Below are 14,089 nucleotides of genomic sequence, written 5' to 3'. Positions count from 1 at the left end.
AACTTAAATATTCGGTCAGGGCAAGAAGAGGCTCGGTCTGAGGGTGAGGGGAGTGCAAACACAACAATTGATGAGGAAGTTCTAGATCCCACCTACTGTCAACCCACAGTCAGGCACTCGAGGAGGTCAACAGAGGCGCTGGAGGAGGATGCAACTGATGACGAAGTTACCTTGCGCCTTCCTGGACAGAGTTGGAGCACTAGTAGCACGTCTACAACTGCATCCTCAGCCACCACTCTGACTCTGAGCACTAGTCGGGGTGGATCAGCAGGTCACATGCCCTCTAAGCCTTGCCTAGCCTGGTCCTTTTTTGACATAGCAAAAGATCGCCCAAATTATGTGATCTGTAAAATTTGTTGTGATTCTGTTAGTAGAGGGCAAAACCTCAGCAGTTTGACAACTTCTTCCATGAATCGTCACATGAATAAATATCATATGTCCCAGTGGGAAGCTCACCATGCTGCAATGCGGCCTAGCGGAGCAAACCATCCACCGCCTGCCCCTTCCAGTGCATCCGCGTGCTCTTCATCTTCTAGGACTGTGGGGACAGCTGTCACACCTGGTTTTCCACGCACAACTTCCACCACTGTAACCGCAACAGGCAGTTTGCTTGGTAGGTCGTCAGTTGGTTTGGAAGGGGAAACAAGTGCGTGTGTACAGCTCTCTCAGACATCGATAGCACCAACGTTGAATGAAGGCAACATCATGTCTACGCCTGCACTTTCCTCACAAACCTGCATTTTTCCAGGGACACCCTACTCAACACCGTCTACACACAGCAGCCAGATTTCTGTCCCTCAGATGTGGACAAATAAAAGGCCATTTCCTGTGACCCATGACAAAGCTAAGAGGTTGACTTTATCCCTCTGTAAGCTCTTGGCTACCGAAATGCTGCCTTTCCGCCTGGTGGACACACAGGATTTTAGAGACCTTATGTCTGTCGCTGTGCCCCAGTACCAGATGCCCAGTCGCCACTACTTCTCTAAGAAAGGTGTGCCCGCGCTACACCAGCATGTCGCACACAACATCACCGCTTCCTTGAGAAACTCTGTGTGTCAACGGGTGCATTTCACCACCGATACTTGGACCAGTAAGCATGGACAGGGACGTTACTGGGTAACTATGGTGATAGATGGTGAAGGGTCTGCTGCACAAGTCTTGCCGTCCCCACGACTTGTGTGTCAATCCTCTGTCTGTACAAGTTCCGCCACTGCTTCTGCCTCCTCCACCTCATCTGGGTCCTCCACCTCCACCCCAAGCCTGCCTGGTCAGGCCACCAGCGTTCTCACTGCGCAGAAGGAATCACGCACCCCTCATTACTATGCTGGCAGCAGAGCGCAACGGCATCAGGCGGTCTTTAGCTTGAAATGTTTTGGAAATAAGAGTCACACAGCGGCTGAGTTGTGGGCAGCTCTGGAGACTGAGTTTAATAAATGGTTGTCTCCACTCAACCTGCAGCCTGGTAAGGCCGTGTGCGACAATGCTGCAAACCTGGGTGCAGCCCTTCGCCTGGGCAAGGTGACACACGTGCCTTGTATGGCTCACGTGTTGAACCTTGTTGTCCAGCAATTTTTAACACACTATCCTGGCCTAGATGGCCTTCTGAACAGGGCACGAAAACTGTCTGCTCCCTTCCGCCATTCAACCACCGCTGCTGAGCGACTTGCATCGCTCCAGAAGTCTTTCGGCCTGCCGGTTCATCGCCTGAAATGCGATGTGCCGACACGCTGGAATTCGACTCTCCACATGTTACAGCGACTGTGGCAGCACCGCCGAGCCCTGGTGCAATACGTCATGACGTATAGCCTGGGCCAATGAGATGCAGAGGTGGGGCAGATCACCCTGATGGAGTGGTCTCAAATCAAGGACCTATACACCCTTCTGCACATTTTCGACATCGCGACGAATATGTTTAGCGCTGACAATGCCATTATCAGCATGACAATTCCAGTCATTTACATGCTGGAGCACACGCTAAACACTATTCGGAGTCAGGGGGTGGGACAACAGGAAGGGGAGGAACTACAGGAGGATTCATATGCGCAAGACACAACAACATCACCAAGGTCCAGACGTTCATCATCACCAATGCGGCAGGCATGGGACCATGGGGGACAGGGATCAACAAGGGCACATTGTAGCAGGCGAAATGTTGAGGAAGGCGCAGGAAAACATGAAGAAATGGAGGACGAACTGTCCATGGGCATGGAAGACTCAGCAGATGAGGGAGACCTTGGCCAAATTTCAGTTGAAAGAGGTTGGGGGGAGATGTCAGAGGAAGAAAGAACGGTTAGCACCTCTATGCCACAAACACAGCGTGGACTTGGTCCGCATGGCTGCGCAAGACACATGAGTGCCTTCTTGCTGCACTACCTCCAACATGACTCTCGTATTGTCAAAATTAGAAGTGATGATGACTACTGGCTTGCCACACTATTAGATCCCCGGTACAAGTCCAAATTTTGTGACATAATTCCTTCCATAGAAAGGGACGCACGTATGCAGGAGTATCAGCAGAAGCTGTTACTCGATCTTAGCTCGGCTTTTCCACCAAACAACCGTGGTGCAGGGAGTGAATCTCTCAGTTGTAACTTGACAAACATGGGAGAGTCTCGTCATCTTCAACAGTCTACCCGTACCAGTAGCACCGTAACTGGTGCTGGTAACAGCAATTTTATGGAATCTTTTCATAATTTTTTTAGACCCTCCTTTGCAAGGCCACCAGAGACAACAAGTCTGACACATAGTCAACGGCTGGAGAGGATGATACAGGAGTATCTCCAAATGAACATCGATGCCATGACTTTGCAAATGGAGCCTTGCTCATTTTGGGCTTCAAATCTTGAAAAATGGCCAGAGCTCTCCACTTACGCCTTGAGATTTTGTCGTGTCCAGCTGCCAGCGTTGTCTCTGAACGTGTCTTCAGTGCTGCTGGGTGTGTGCTGACAGATAAGCGCACACGTCTGTCCAGTGACAATGTGGACAGACTAACGTTCATCAAAATGAACAAGTCATGGATCCACAAGGAATTTACTACCCCTGTGTCATCCTGGGGAGAGTAAATGCTTGTGGATTTGGAATGTGCATGATGCAAATCAAAACATCCTGTTTGCAACTAGGGCACAAGTGCTGCCACTGAAGGGGTGAGTGTCTGTGTGGCCCAATTTTTGGAAAAAAAGGGAGACTCCGCTTGGAGTAACCCTTGCTTGCTGTGTTTTTTAAAAGGAGCCAAGATGAACAAGTCATGGTTCAGCAAAGACTTTGCTACCTACCCCAGGGTCATCCTGGGAACGGTTAAGTATGGCGTATTTTTTATTGTGCTTGATGCAAATCTACCTGTGAAGTGTACAACTAGGGCACAAGTGCAGCCACTGAAGGGCTGAGTGTCTGTGTGGCCCAATTTTTGGAAAAAAGGGAGACTCCGCTTGGAGTAACCCTTGCTTGCTGTGTTTTTTAAAAGGAGCCAAGATGAACAGAGCTGGGATCAGGAAAGACTTAGCTACCTACCCCGGTGTCCTCCTGGGGACGGTTAAGTATGGCGTATTTTTGAATGTGCTTGATGCAAATCTAGCTGTGAAGTGTACAACTGGGGCACAAGTGCTGCCACTGAAGGGGTGGGTGTGTGTGTGGCCCAATTTTTGAAAAAAAGGGTGAACTCCGCTTGGAGTCACCTTGCGGTGTTTTACATGATTTTAGAAGGGCGTGCCATGCCTATATCTGTGTCTCCTCCTCTTTTTCCTTGTCCTGCTCTTTCGTTTTCGCATGAGTATACAGTCAGGGCCAGAAATATTTGGACAGTGACCCAAGTTTTGTTATTTTAGCTGTTTACAAAAAACATGTTCAGAAATACAATTATATATATAATATGGGCTGAAAGTGCACACTCCCAGCTGCAATATGAGAGTTTTCACATCCAAATCGGAGAAAGGGTTTAGGAATCATAGCTCTGTAATGCATAGCCTCCTCTTTTTCAAGGGACCAAAAGTAATTGGACAAGGGACTCTAAGGGCTGCAATTAACTCTGAAGGCGTCTCCCTCATTAACCTGTAATCAATGAAGTAGTTAAAAGGTCTGGGGTTGATTACAGGTGTGTGGTTTTGCATTTGGAAGCTGTTGCTGTGACCAGACAACATGCAGTCTAAGGAACTCTCAATTGAGGTGAAGCAGAACATCCTGAGGCTGAAAAAAAAGAAAAAATCCATCAGAGAGATAGCAGACATGCTTGGAGTAGCAAAATCAACAGTCGGGTACATTCTGAGAAAAAAGGAATTGACTGGTGAGCTTGGGAACTCAAAAAGGCCTGGGCGTCCACGGATGACAACAGTGGTGGATGATCGCCGCATACTTTCTTTGGTGAAGAAGAACCCATTCACAACATCAACTGAAGTCCAGAACACTCTCAGTGAAGTAGGTGTATCTGTCTCTAAGTCAACAGTAAAGAGAAGACTCCATGAAAGTAAATACAAAGGGTTCACATCTAGATGCAAACCATTCATCAATTCCAAAAATAGACAGGCCAGAGTTAAATTTGCTGAAAAACACCTCATGAAGCCAGCTCAGTTTTGGAAAAGTATTCTATGGACAGATGAGACAAAGATCAACCTGTACCAGAATGATGGGAAGAAAAAAGTTTGGAGAAGAAAGGGAACGGCACATGATCCAAGGCACACCACATCCTCTGTAAAACATGGTGGAGGCAACGTGATGGCATGGGCATGCATGGCTTTCAATGGCACTGGGTCACTTGTGTTTATTGATGACATAACAGCAGACAAGAGTAGCCGGATGAATTCTGAAGTGTACCGGGATATACTTTCAGCCCAGATTCAGCCAAATGCCGCAAAGTTGATAGGACGGCGCTTCATAGTACAGATGGACAATGACCCCAAGCATACAGCCAAAGCTACCCAGGAGTTTATAAGTGCAAAAAAGTGGAACATTCTGCAATGGCCAAGTCAATCACCAGATCTTAACCCAATTGAGCATGCATTTCACTTGCTCAAATCCAGCTTTATGACGGAAAGACCCACAAACAAGCAAGACCTGAAGGCTGCGGCTGTAAAGGCCTGGCAAAGCATTAAGAAGGAGGAAACCCAGCGTTTGGTGATGTCCATGGGTTCCAGTCTTAAGGCAGTGATTGTTTCCAAAGGATACGCAACAAAATATTGAAAATAAAAATATTTTGTTTGGGTTTGGTTTATTTGTCCAATTACTTTTGACCTCCTAAAATGTGGAGTGTTTGTAAAGAAATGTGTACAATTCCTACAATTTCTATCAGATATTTTTGTTCAAACCTTCAAATTAAACGTTACAATCTGCACTTGAATTCTGTTGTAGAGGTTTCATTTCAAATCCAATGTGGTGGCATGCAGAGCCCAACACGCGAAAATTGTGTCACTGTCCAAATATTTCTGGACCTAACTGTATGTCCTTGTCACTTTCCCATGTGTTTGTGTTGTGTTGTGAGTTGTTTGTCACCTTTTGGACACCTTTGAGGGTGTTTTCTAGGTGTTTTTATGTGTTTATGATTGCCTGCCATTGTTTCCAATGCGGGACCTCCGTTCGACGAACCAAACTCGAGCCGAACCACGGCCGGTTCGCTCATCTCTAGTTATAATCTTATAAAGTGCATAGTGCAATCCAAAATTGACGAACAACTAAAAATTGACACAGAAAATCAAAGTACAATTGGCAGCATATATATATTAAGGCCAGATATGACAGCTGCAAAAGCACATAGAAGATAAAAAAAACCTCCCGATGGAGTTGGTGGGAAAAGCAGGAGGGGGGAGCCCCAACGTACGATTCGCAACTGGAAATATTGCTTCATCAAGGGGGAAAGGGTCATACTCTTGCTTAACGGCAGCACCTTAAATAGTAATGAATCTTGGCTGTGTGGATGAACATTATTTGTTAAACTCGTTGCTCTGTAGGTTAACTATGCCAAATGTTTTATGTCTGCCTGCTATAAACAATATTTTTTTCAAATTTCAACTTTTGTACAAATAACCGCATACTCCTTTAATCAATTATATATATATATGCAAATGTATGGAGTATATGTGTATGTATGTATGGGTATGTGTACGTTATGTATTTGCCAAGTGTTTGTGTAGGGCGCTGTTAATGTTCTGGGTGTTGTCTGGGTGTGGGGGGGTGAGACCGGTGTTGTTTGTGTGTTGCATTGTGTGTGTTGCGTTGTTTGTGGAGCGCTGTGTGTCTGCAGTGTTGTCTGTGTGTGCTGCGCGGTTTGTGTGTGTATGGGGTGTGTGTGTGTGTGTTTTGGGGGAGGTATGTTTTGTGCAATGTGTGTGTGTTGCGCGGTGTGTGCGTATATTTGTGTATGTCACGGTGTTTGTGTGTTGGGTGTTGCGTGTGTGCGGCGTTGTCTGTGTGTGTGGGTGTCTGTGTAGGGCGGTGTTTGTGGTTCGCCGTGTGTGTGTGTGGTGTGTTGTGCGGTGCGCTTGTGGCGGTGTGTGTGTGTTTTTAGTGGGGAGGTGTGCCTCCCATCGTGCTCCATCCCCCATGCTGTGCACCCCCCATCGTGCTCCATCCCCCATGCTGCGCACCCCCCATTGTGCTCCATCCCCCATGCTGTGCACCCCCCATCGTGTTCCATCCCCCATGCTGCACACCACCCATCGTGCTCCATCCCCCATGCTGCGCACCCCCCATCGTGCTCCATCCCCCATGCTGCGCACCCCCCATCATACTCCTTCTCCCATGCTGCGCACCCCCCATCGTGCTTCGCACCCCCCATGCTGTACACCCCCCATCGTGCTCCATCCCCCATGCTGCACACCCCCCATCGTGCTCCATCCCCCATGCTGCACACCCCCATCGTGCTCCATCCCCCATGCTGCACACCCCCCATCGTGCTCCATCCCCCATGCTATAATAGTCCTCCTATTATACTCAGAGAGGAGTATAATAGGAGGACTATAATAGGAGGAGTAGTCCTGGGGAAAGAGGAATATAATGGGAGGAGTGGTCCTGGGGAACGATGAGTATAATGGGAGGAGTAGTCCTGGGGGGAGGTGTATAGGTGCCCAACGTGTGCTGGGGTGGGGCCGAGCGGGTTAACGTGTGACTGGGGCGGGTCCGAGTGGGCCAACGTGTGCCGGTGGCGGGTCCAAGCGGGCCAACGTGTGCCGGGGGTGGGTCAGAGCGGGCCAACGTGTGCTGAGGGCGGGGCCGAGCGGGCCGCCGGGGGCAGGGCCGAGCGGGCCAACGTGTGCTGGGGGCGGGACCGAGCAGGCCAACGTGTGCCGGGGGCGGGGCAAAGTGGGCCGCCGGGGGAGGGACCGAGCGTGCCAATGTGTGCCGGGGCGGGGCCGAGCGGGCAAACGTGTGCCGTGGGCGGGGCCGAGCGGGCGAGGCGTCAGCGTACGCCGGCTCCCTGCACATGTGTACCGGGAGCCGGTGTACGCTGGTAACCATGATACACATCAGGTAACTAAGGGAAGCGCTTCCTATAGTTACCCGATGTGTATCATGGTTACCAGGCCGAGGGGCCGAGTGGGCCGAGTGGGCCGGGGCGAGCGGCCAATCCATGCGGGGGGCGGGGCCAGGCCGAGGCGAGCGGCCAATCCGTGTGGGGTGGCGGGGCCAGGGCGAGCCCAGCGGCCAATCCGACGGTTGTCACTGTAACGACACTGTCACTGTAACGACACAATTTTGGAGCAAGACAGACAGACAGACAGACAGAATAAGGCAATTATATATATAGATATATGTTTGTAAGTATATCATTTTTTGTGTGTGTGTAAACATATTTCCTGTTTCTTTCCCTTATCATTGTTTTCATTTCTTTTTTCTTATCCTATTTTTCTATTGTCCATTATATACATACGGTATTTGATATTATTTTTTATATTTTATTTTTCATTTCCATTTCCATTTTTAACTGGTCATTCTCCTCATTACAAAACATGCTATTTGCATTATCCTTGTTTTTCTTTCTCCCTCTCCCTCACCCTTCTTCTTTTCATTCCCCCCTTCCTCCATAATGATCCTTTATTAATCTTTTTTTATTTCAAGTCTTGCTGTAACATTCAGGCTTTTACAATGTATCTGGCATACTTATTCCTTTGTTTATTTTATTTTACCTTCCTTGCTCCCTCTTCTGCCCACTTGTGTCCTGCATGCTAGGACGCATGCGCCCCTACTTGCGGTATTATCGCGTGTCTCTGTACCTCTGCGGATGCGCAAGCATTCAAATATGGTGTCACTCATCTCCATTGCCACAGCAGCAGCGGCGGCTACAAACGTACTTCCCTCCCATTGCAGCTGGTCCAGGCCACGCCCACTACACATACAGGTGATATATGTTTTGTTTATTGCATACACATGTATATATACCCTGTATTGTTTGTAGTCCTCACACACTTTCCTAAAGATGCCACTCCCCACGGCAATACACGTGGGTATCACCCGTGGGACTCTCCTTTGCCACCCACAATTTTCCTCTATGCTCCTCTGTATGCAGGGTTCTTTTTGGTCCAAGTATTATATATGCAGGGCCATATTTGCCAGTAGGCACTCATGGTCCCGTGCTTGGATCGGAGCGCTTTGGGGGGGCAACACTTTCTGCCACCCCAATTTTTTTCCCCACATCCTCTCCCCCTCCATTAAACAGTCTAATAAATCTGCTATTTTTTTGGGGGGGGAAGGTGCACCTCCCTTTATTTGTATCCTAGTCTTTAAGATGCGAAAACAAATAAACTTGATTGAGCCCGGAAGTACCAGCATCTGCACTTCTGGGGTCGAGTAAAATGTAAATTGTTTATTATTCTATAAACTACTGACAACATGTCTCCGAATTTTCAAGCAGTAAATTTTGTATTTGTTTTCTGAAAATGAGAAATGGGCAAAATAACAAAAAAACGCATTGCTTTCAGACCTCAAATAATGCACAGAAAACAAGTTCATAATCATTTAGAAACAACAATATAATAATGTTTAAACTCAGGAAGAGTTCACAAATCAATATTTTGTGGAATAACCATGATTTTGAATCACAGCTGTCATGCGTCTTGGCATGCGTTCCACCAGTTTCACACTGCTTTTGGATGACCTTATGCCACTCCTGGTGCCAAAATGTAAGCAGTTTAATGGCTTGAGACTATCCATCTTTCTCTTGATTACATTCCAGAGGTTTTCAATGGGGTTCAGGTCTGGAGATTGGGTTGGCCATGACAGGGTTTTGATATGGTAGTCTTTCATCCACACATCCACAAGTGCTTTGGATTCACAGAATACACAGTGAGCAGTATGAGTTGGCCGTTTCTAGTGTAATTTGCTGTGACTGGTAGTAGCAAGTCTAGTTGGCATAACTCCGGCTTAATTCCAAATCATAAAATGAGCTTTTTAAATCCAGCAACTAGACTGTCCACCACTCGAGCAGAAAATTGGCTCCTGTGTGGGAACTGTTAAAACAGGCAGTCAAAGAAATGGTGCACTGCTGAAAGTGCAGAGTTGACATTTGAGGAGCATGGGCATCTTTTGTAAACATCACCCCCTTCAAAACGAGCAAAGCAGTGCAAACTTCAACGAGTCAGGCAACTTTTACTTCTGGTTTTTGAGCACTCTGTTGAATGGGGTTCCGTGGACGGTCTCTGTTTAAACCCCTTCACCGTTGGGCGATTTTCCTTTTTTCAGTTTTTTTTTTTGCTCCCCTTATTCCGAGAACCGTAACTTTTTTATTTTTTCGGCAATCTTGCCATATAAGGGCTTATTTTTTGCAGGACAAGCTGTACATTTAAATGAAATTATGAGTTTTACCATATAGTGTACTGGAAAACAGCAAAAAAATTTCAAGTGCGGAAAAAGTGCAAAAAAAGTGTGATCACACAAAAGTTTTTGGAATATTTTATTCATCATGTTCACTATATGATAAAACTGATGTGTTGGTGCAATGTTTCACATCAGTATGAGTTTGTAGATACCAAACATGTATAGGTTTACTTTTATCTAAGGGGTTAAACAAATTCACAAGTTTGTCCAAAAAAACTAGCGCACTTTTACTGCCATTTTCCACAACCCGTAGCGTTCTCATTTTTCAGGATCTATGGCTCAGTGATGGCTTATATTTGGGTCTTAAGGTGATGTTTTTAATGGTACCATTTTTGTGCAGATGCTACATTTTGATCACCTTGTTATTGCATTTTGCGCAAACTTTGTGGTGTCAAAAAAACATAATTTTGGTGTTTGCAAATTTTTAGCCACTATGCCATTTACCGATAGATCAATTGATTTTACATTTTGATAGATTGGGCATTTCTGAACGCGGCGATACCATATATGTGTATACCAATACCACATATGTGTATATTTTTAATTTTTTTAATCCTTTAGTTTTCAATGGGCCAAAAGGGGGGTGATTTGATTAGTTTTTTTACTTTTTTAACATTTTTTAAAACTTTGTTTAACTTTTTTTTTTATTTTTCTAGGTCCCTTAGGGGACTATAATGATCAGCAGTCTGATCGCTCTTCCATTTCTCCAGATCACAGTTACACAGCTGAGATCTGAAGAAAAGCTGCTTTACTCTCACACACTGCCCTTTGCTGGCAGTGAGAGAAAGTGACTCATGATAGCTACAGGAGTCATCACATAAGCCTGTGCTACCATGGCAACCACCGGAAGTCACGCCACGTGACTTCTGATGGGGGTGGGTAAGTTATGCTAATAGCGGCACGCTGATACATCTCACTGTCAAGTTTTGGCAGTGAGATGTAAAGGGTTAATAGGCTCGGGTGGAACGCGATTCCACTCGCACATGGCAGGCACACATCTCAGCTGTTAAAATCAGCTGAGATGTGCACGGATCGTCACGGACTGCCCACGACAGCCCACGAGGATTAACCTCACACGATCCATGACATACCCAGTATGTCATGTGTCGTGAAGAGGTTAATTGAGTGCTATTTGGTTGATCTTTGGCAATGAAAGCTATGAGGGTTAATCAGCTAAGCAGGCTGTTTAAGGGCTTTTTTCACAATTCGGTATTCTGTGGGGAAACTTTTTCAATCTTGGCTGTGTGGGTGAACTAGCAATACATTGTGCATTTAGGGAAAATATATATATGGGAAATATACTCTAAAAAATTCACAAAATTTCCCAATACAAATTTTCTTACAATAAACTATTAAAATTTACACGCAAATGTGCAAAAACATACTAAGCATATATAGATAGACAGTTCAATCTTTATATCATAGTATGTATTGGGTACAGCTTGTTATGCCATAGAATTAAATTAACATTAAATCCAGCCTTCCACCATATAGACTTTAATCTCCCCGGAGCCAATATAGACAAAAAAGATAAAGATTATTGGCTCTCCAGTAATCCAAGATATACCTCAGAAGGCAGGGTTGAACAGAAACCGGATTTACACCATAATGGCAATATTCACACGAGGACATAAGATGTACACATAATTAGTAAGGAGATCTACAATAAGCAATACTTAGCTTCATATATTATAGAAAGTCCTTCACATATGTCTTGTATACATTCGTCGCAAATGCCCTAATTGAGCAATCAGCGTCTCTGTGGAATTCACCTCCATTGGAAGTCCACTTGCTATATAGATTTGCTGTATGGAAAAGGTCCTCTTTATGTGAGATAAGCAAATAATTGTCCGCCTCAAATGGCAATACAGGCTTCATAGGGTAAATTGGTTAAACGTCTTGCTCAGTGGGAGACGTCTGTTAATCTTAGCTGTATGGAGCAACTGTTTAAAGAGACTCTATTGAGGCCTATGTTTTAAACTTACGCTCTGTGGTTAAACTTTGGCAAACTTGGCTGTGTGGGGCAAATGTTTAAAGAGGCTCTGTTGTGGCCTAGAATTGAAATTTACACTCTGATTAAACTGGCAATCTTGACAACGTGGGTGAACTGGGAATACAGGGTCTCTTAGGGCCCTTTTTGAAATTGTGTAAACTGTGGGGAATCTCTGAAATCCATCTCTGTGGGGTCACTTAAAATGTTCAGTTTTTTCATTTACTTGCTATTTATCCATAATTGCTAGGGTGACAGAACCTCTTTAAGTCATGAACCTATCCACATTTGTTTGCAGGGAAATGTTCATGCTCTTATCCCCATTCAGGTTCCTTTTGCAACACCATAGCCCTTACTACAACCATTTTACAGCCCCAAACTTGGGCTTTCAAATTGACTTGTATGGGGTGCCTAGTTCAGGGTTAAATTTGGCGTCAAGTTCATTCTCCGATCCTATATTTTTTTCCGTGCTGGTTTTACGAACCCGTTTAACCATGGTTTTGCCCATCACTAACAGAGAACAGTTTGAATAAACTTTACTTTGTCAGATATCCAGCTTAGGATACTAAATATTTTTAAAGTATTAAAAAGATATACTAACATATTCTGGTGGCTTTTTTAATTGTGTCAGGATACAGGAAAATTCCTATCAATTTTATAACCAGATGATATAAGACTTCAGTATCCATAAGAAGAGTTTCAGTTTAACTCATCAGTAATTGATGAAGATACGAGACAACCATAGCTACAATGATTCATTTGGTTCTCTTGCCTGTTTTTATAGGACATTCTGACCTTGTGACTTGCCTGATTCTTACTGTAAGTATCTGCCTCCAAGCTCACACTTTGTTTTGAAGAAAAAAAAATACTCAGCTAACATCCGGAAGCTTTGGATGGAAAATTAAAGGACTAAAGGGTGCTTTACACGCCACAACATCACTAGCGATCTCGTTAGCGAGATAACACACCAGATCGCACATGCGATTTGCCGAGATCGCACATAGGTCATTTTATAGCGCAGGTCGCATGTGCGATCTCAGCAAATTGTGTGTGCGATCTGGCGTGTTACATCGCTAACGAGATCGCTAGCGATGTTGCAGCGTGTAAAGCACCCTTAAGTCTCTGCCCATCATTGAGATACCTTTTTCTCTCTTATATTATTTAAAATCCATGATAAAAAGATTTAGTAAAAAACAAAACAGATCTTATAGTACCTTTTCTGTGTCCTCTTTTTTCACAGATTTTAGGTTAGCACGTAGATCCATAGAGACCTTGTGTTTTGAGCCAAGTAGTGCACGGAGCATAGCATCAGCTGATACTCTCACTCTGCGTAATGCTGGTCTTTTAAACTTTCCACGCAAATCCAGTACTTTCATCTTTAGATCTTGAATCTATCATAGAAAATATTAAAATTTAGTTGTTTAAAAATTACTTGATCACAGATCATTGTAAACATTTATAGTCTATGAAATACAGGGCATAGCTACATTATTTACAAACATTCAAATATCAGATATTGGAAAATCTCTTACACATTGAAGTTGACACCAGTGTAGGCTTATGGCACAAGATCAATACATATAACCTCACATCACCAATAAGGTGCTCAGGAGAAATTAATAAACAATAAGTAGAAAAAGTACTCCGGCACTCATAAATGTCCCAGTAAGAAAACCAACGAGAAAAAAATTGTGTTAAATTTTTGTTTTTATTCTGTGTGATAATTATGACAAAGTCCGAAAAACAAGTCTGACGTTTCGGCCCCTGGTCTTTATCAAAGTCGGACTATCAGATGGACCAACAGAGAAGGTAAGAAATTGGGATTGGTTCACAAAAGAGTATCAGTCGAGTCTGTAATAGGGTAGATAATACAAACAAATGAATGAGACGGTGACATTAGAGTCATGTGACTAAATAAATCACAGCCTGCAATGGGTCAGTGAAGGTATATGTATAATCCAACGGGGAGGAGCCGGGGATTCTAATGCCTTAATGTTCAATGGGTACTGGTGCCCAAGATGTCTGGATAGGTAATCATCACATAGCAATAGAAATGAAAAATGTCTTATTATAAATCAGTTATGCACAGGGAATTTGGATAACAAGAATCCTATTAGTAAAGCAGCATGTGACAGCTGAAGGGAGAAATCAGTCCCAGGAAATAAGGAGGTCTTATGCCATGGTGTAATGATTAGTGTCTTCGAGAATCCTGCCGTTGGATTCAATCCGGGCCGTTTCTTCTGGGCCCTGGTCTCGTGATCACATCGCAGTAAATGGCAGCGCTGGTAAAAAATGATTTTTTTC

General features: G+C 44.7%; 1 protein-coding gene across 1 annotated transcript in view; it reads right to left on the bottom strand.

Moving 5' to 3' along the window:
• The window catches only part of TNNI1 (troponin I1, slow skeletal type), a 1,221,672-nt gene that overhangs the window by 541,964 nt on the left and 665,619 nt on the right, over positions 1–14,089 (bottom strand). Inside the window, exon 4 of the mRNA XM_075333870.1 lies at positions 13,000–13,176. Within this exon, the coding sequence (XP_075189985.1) occupies positions 13,000–13,176 (177 nt within the window). The remainder of the gene's footprint in view (positions 1–12,999; positions 13,177–14,089) is intronic.

The sequence above is a fragment of the Anomaloglossus baeobatrachus genome, chromosome 2 (genome assembly GCF_048569485.1).
Source record: "Anomaloglossus baeobatrachus isolate aAnoBae1 chromosome 2, aAnoBae1.hap1, whole genome shotgun sequence".
NCBI classification, from domain to species: domain Eukaryota; kingdom Metazoa; phylum Chordata; class Amphibia; order Anura; family Aromobatidae; genus Anomaloglossus; species Anomaloglossus baeobatrachus.
The sequence above is the reverse complement of the archived record's forward strand: the minus strand, read 5'-3'. Positions and strand labels throughout refer to the sequence as shown.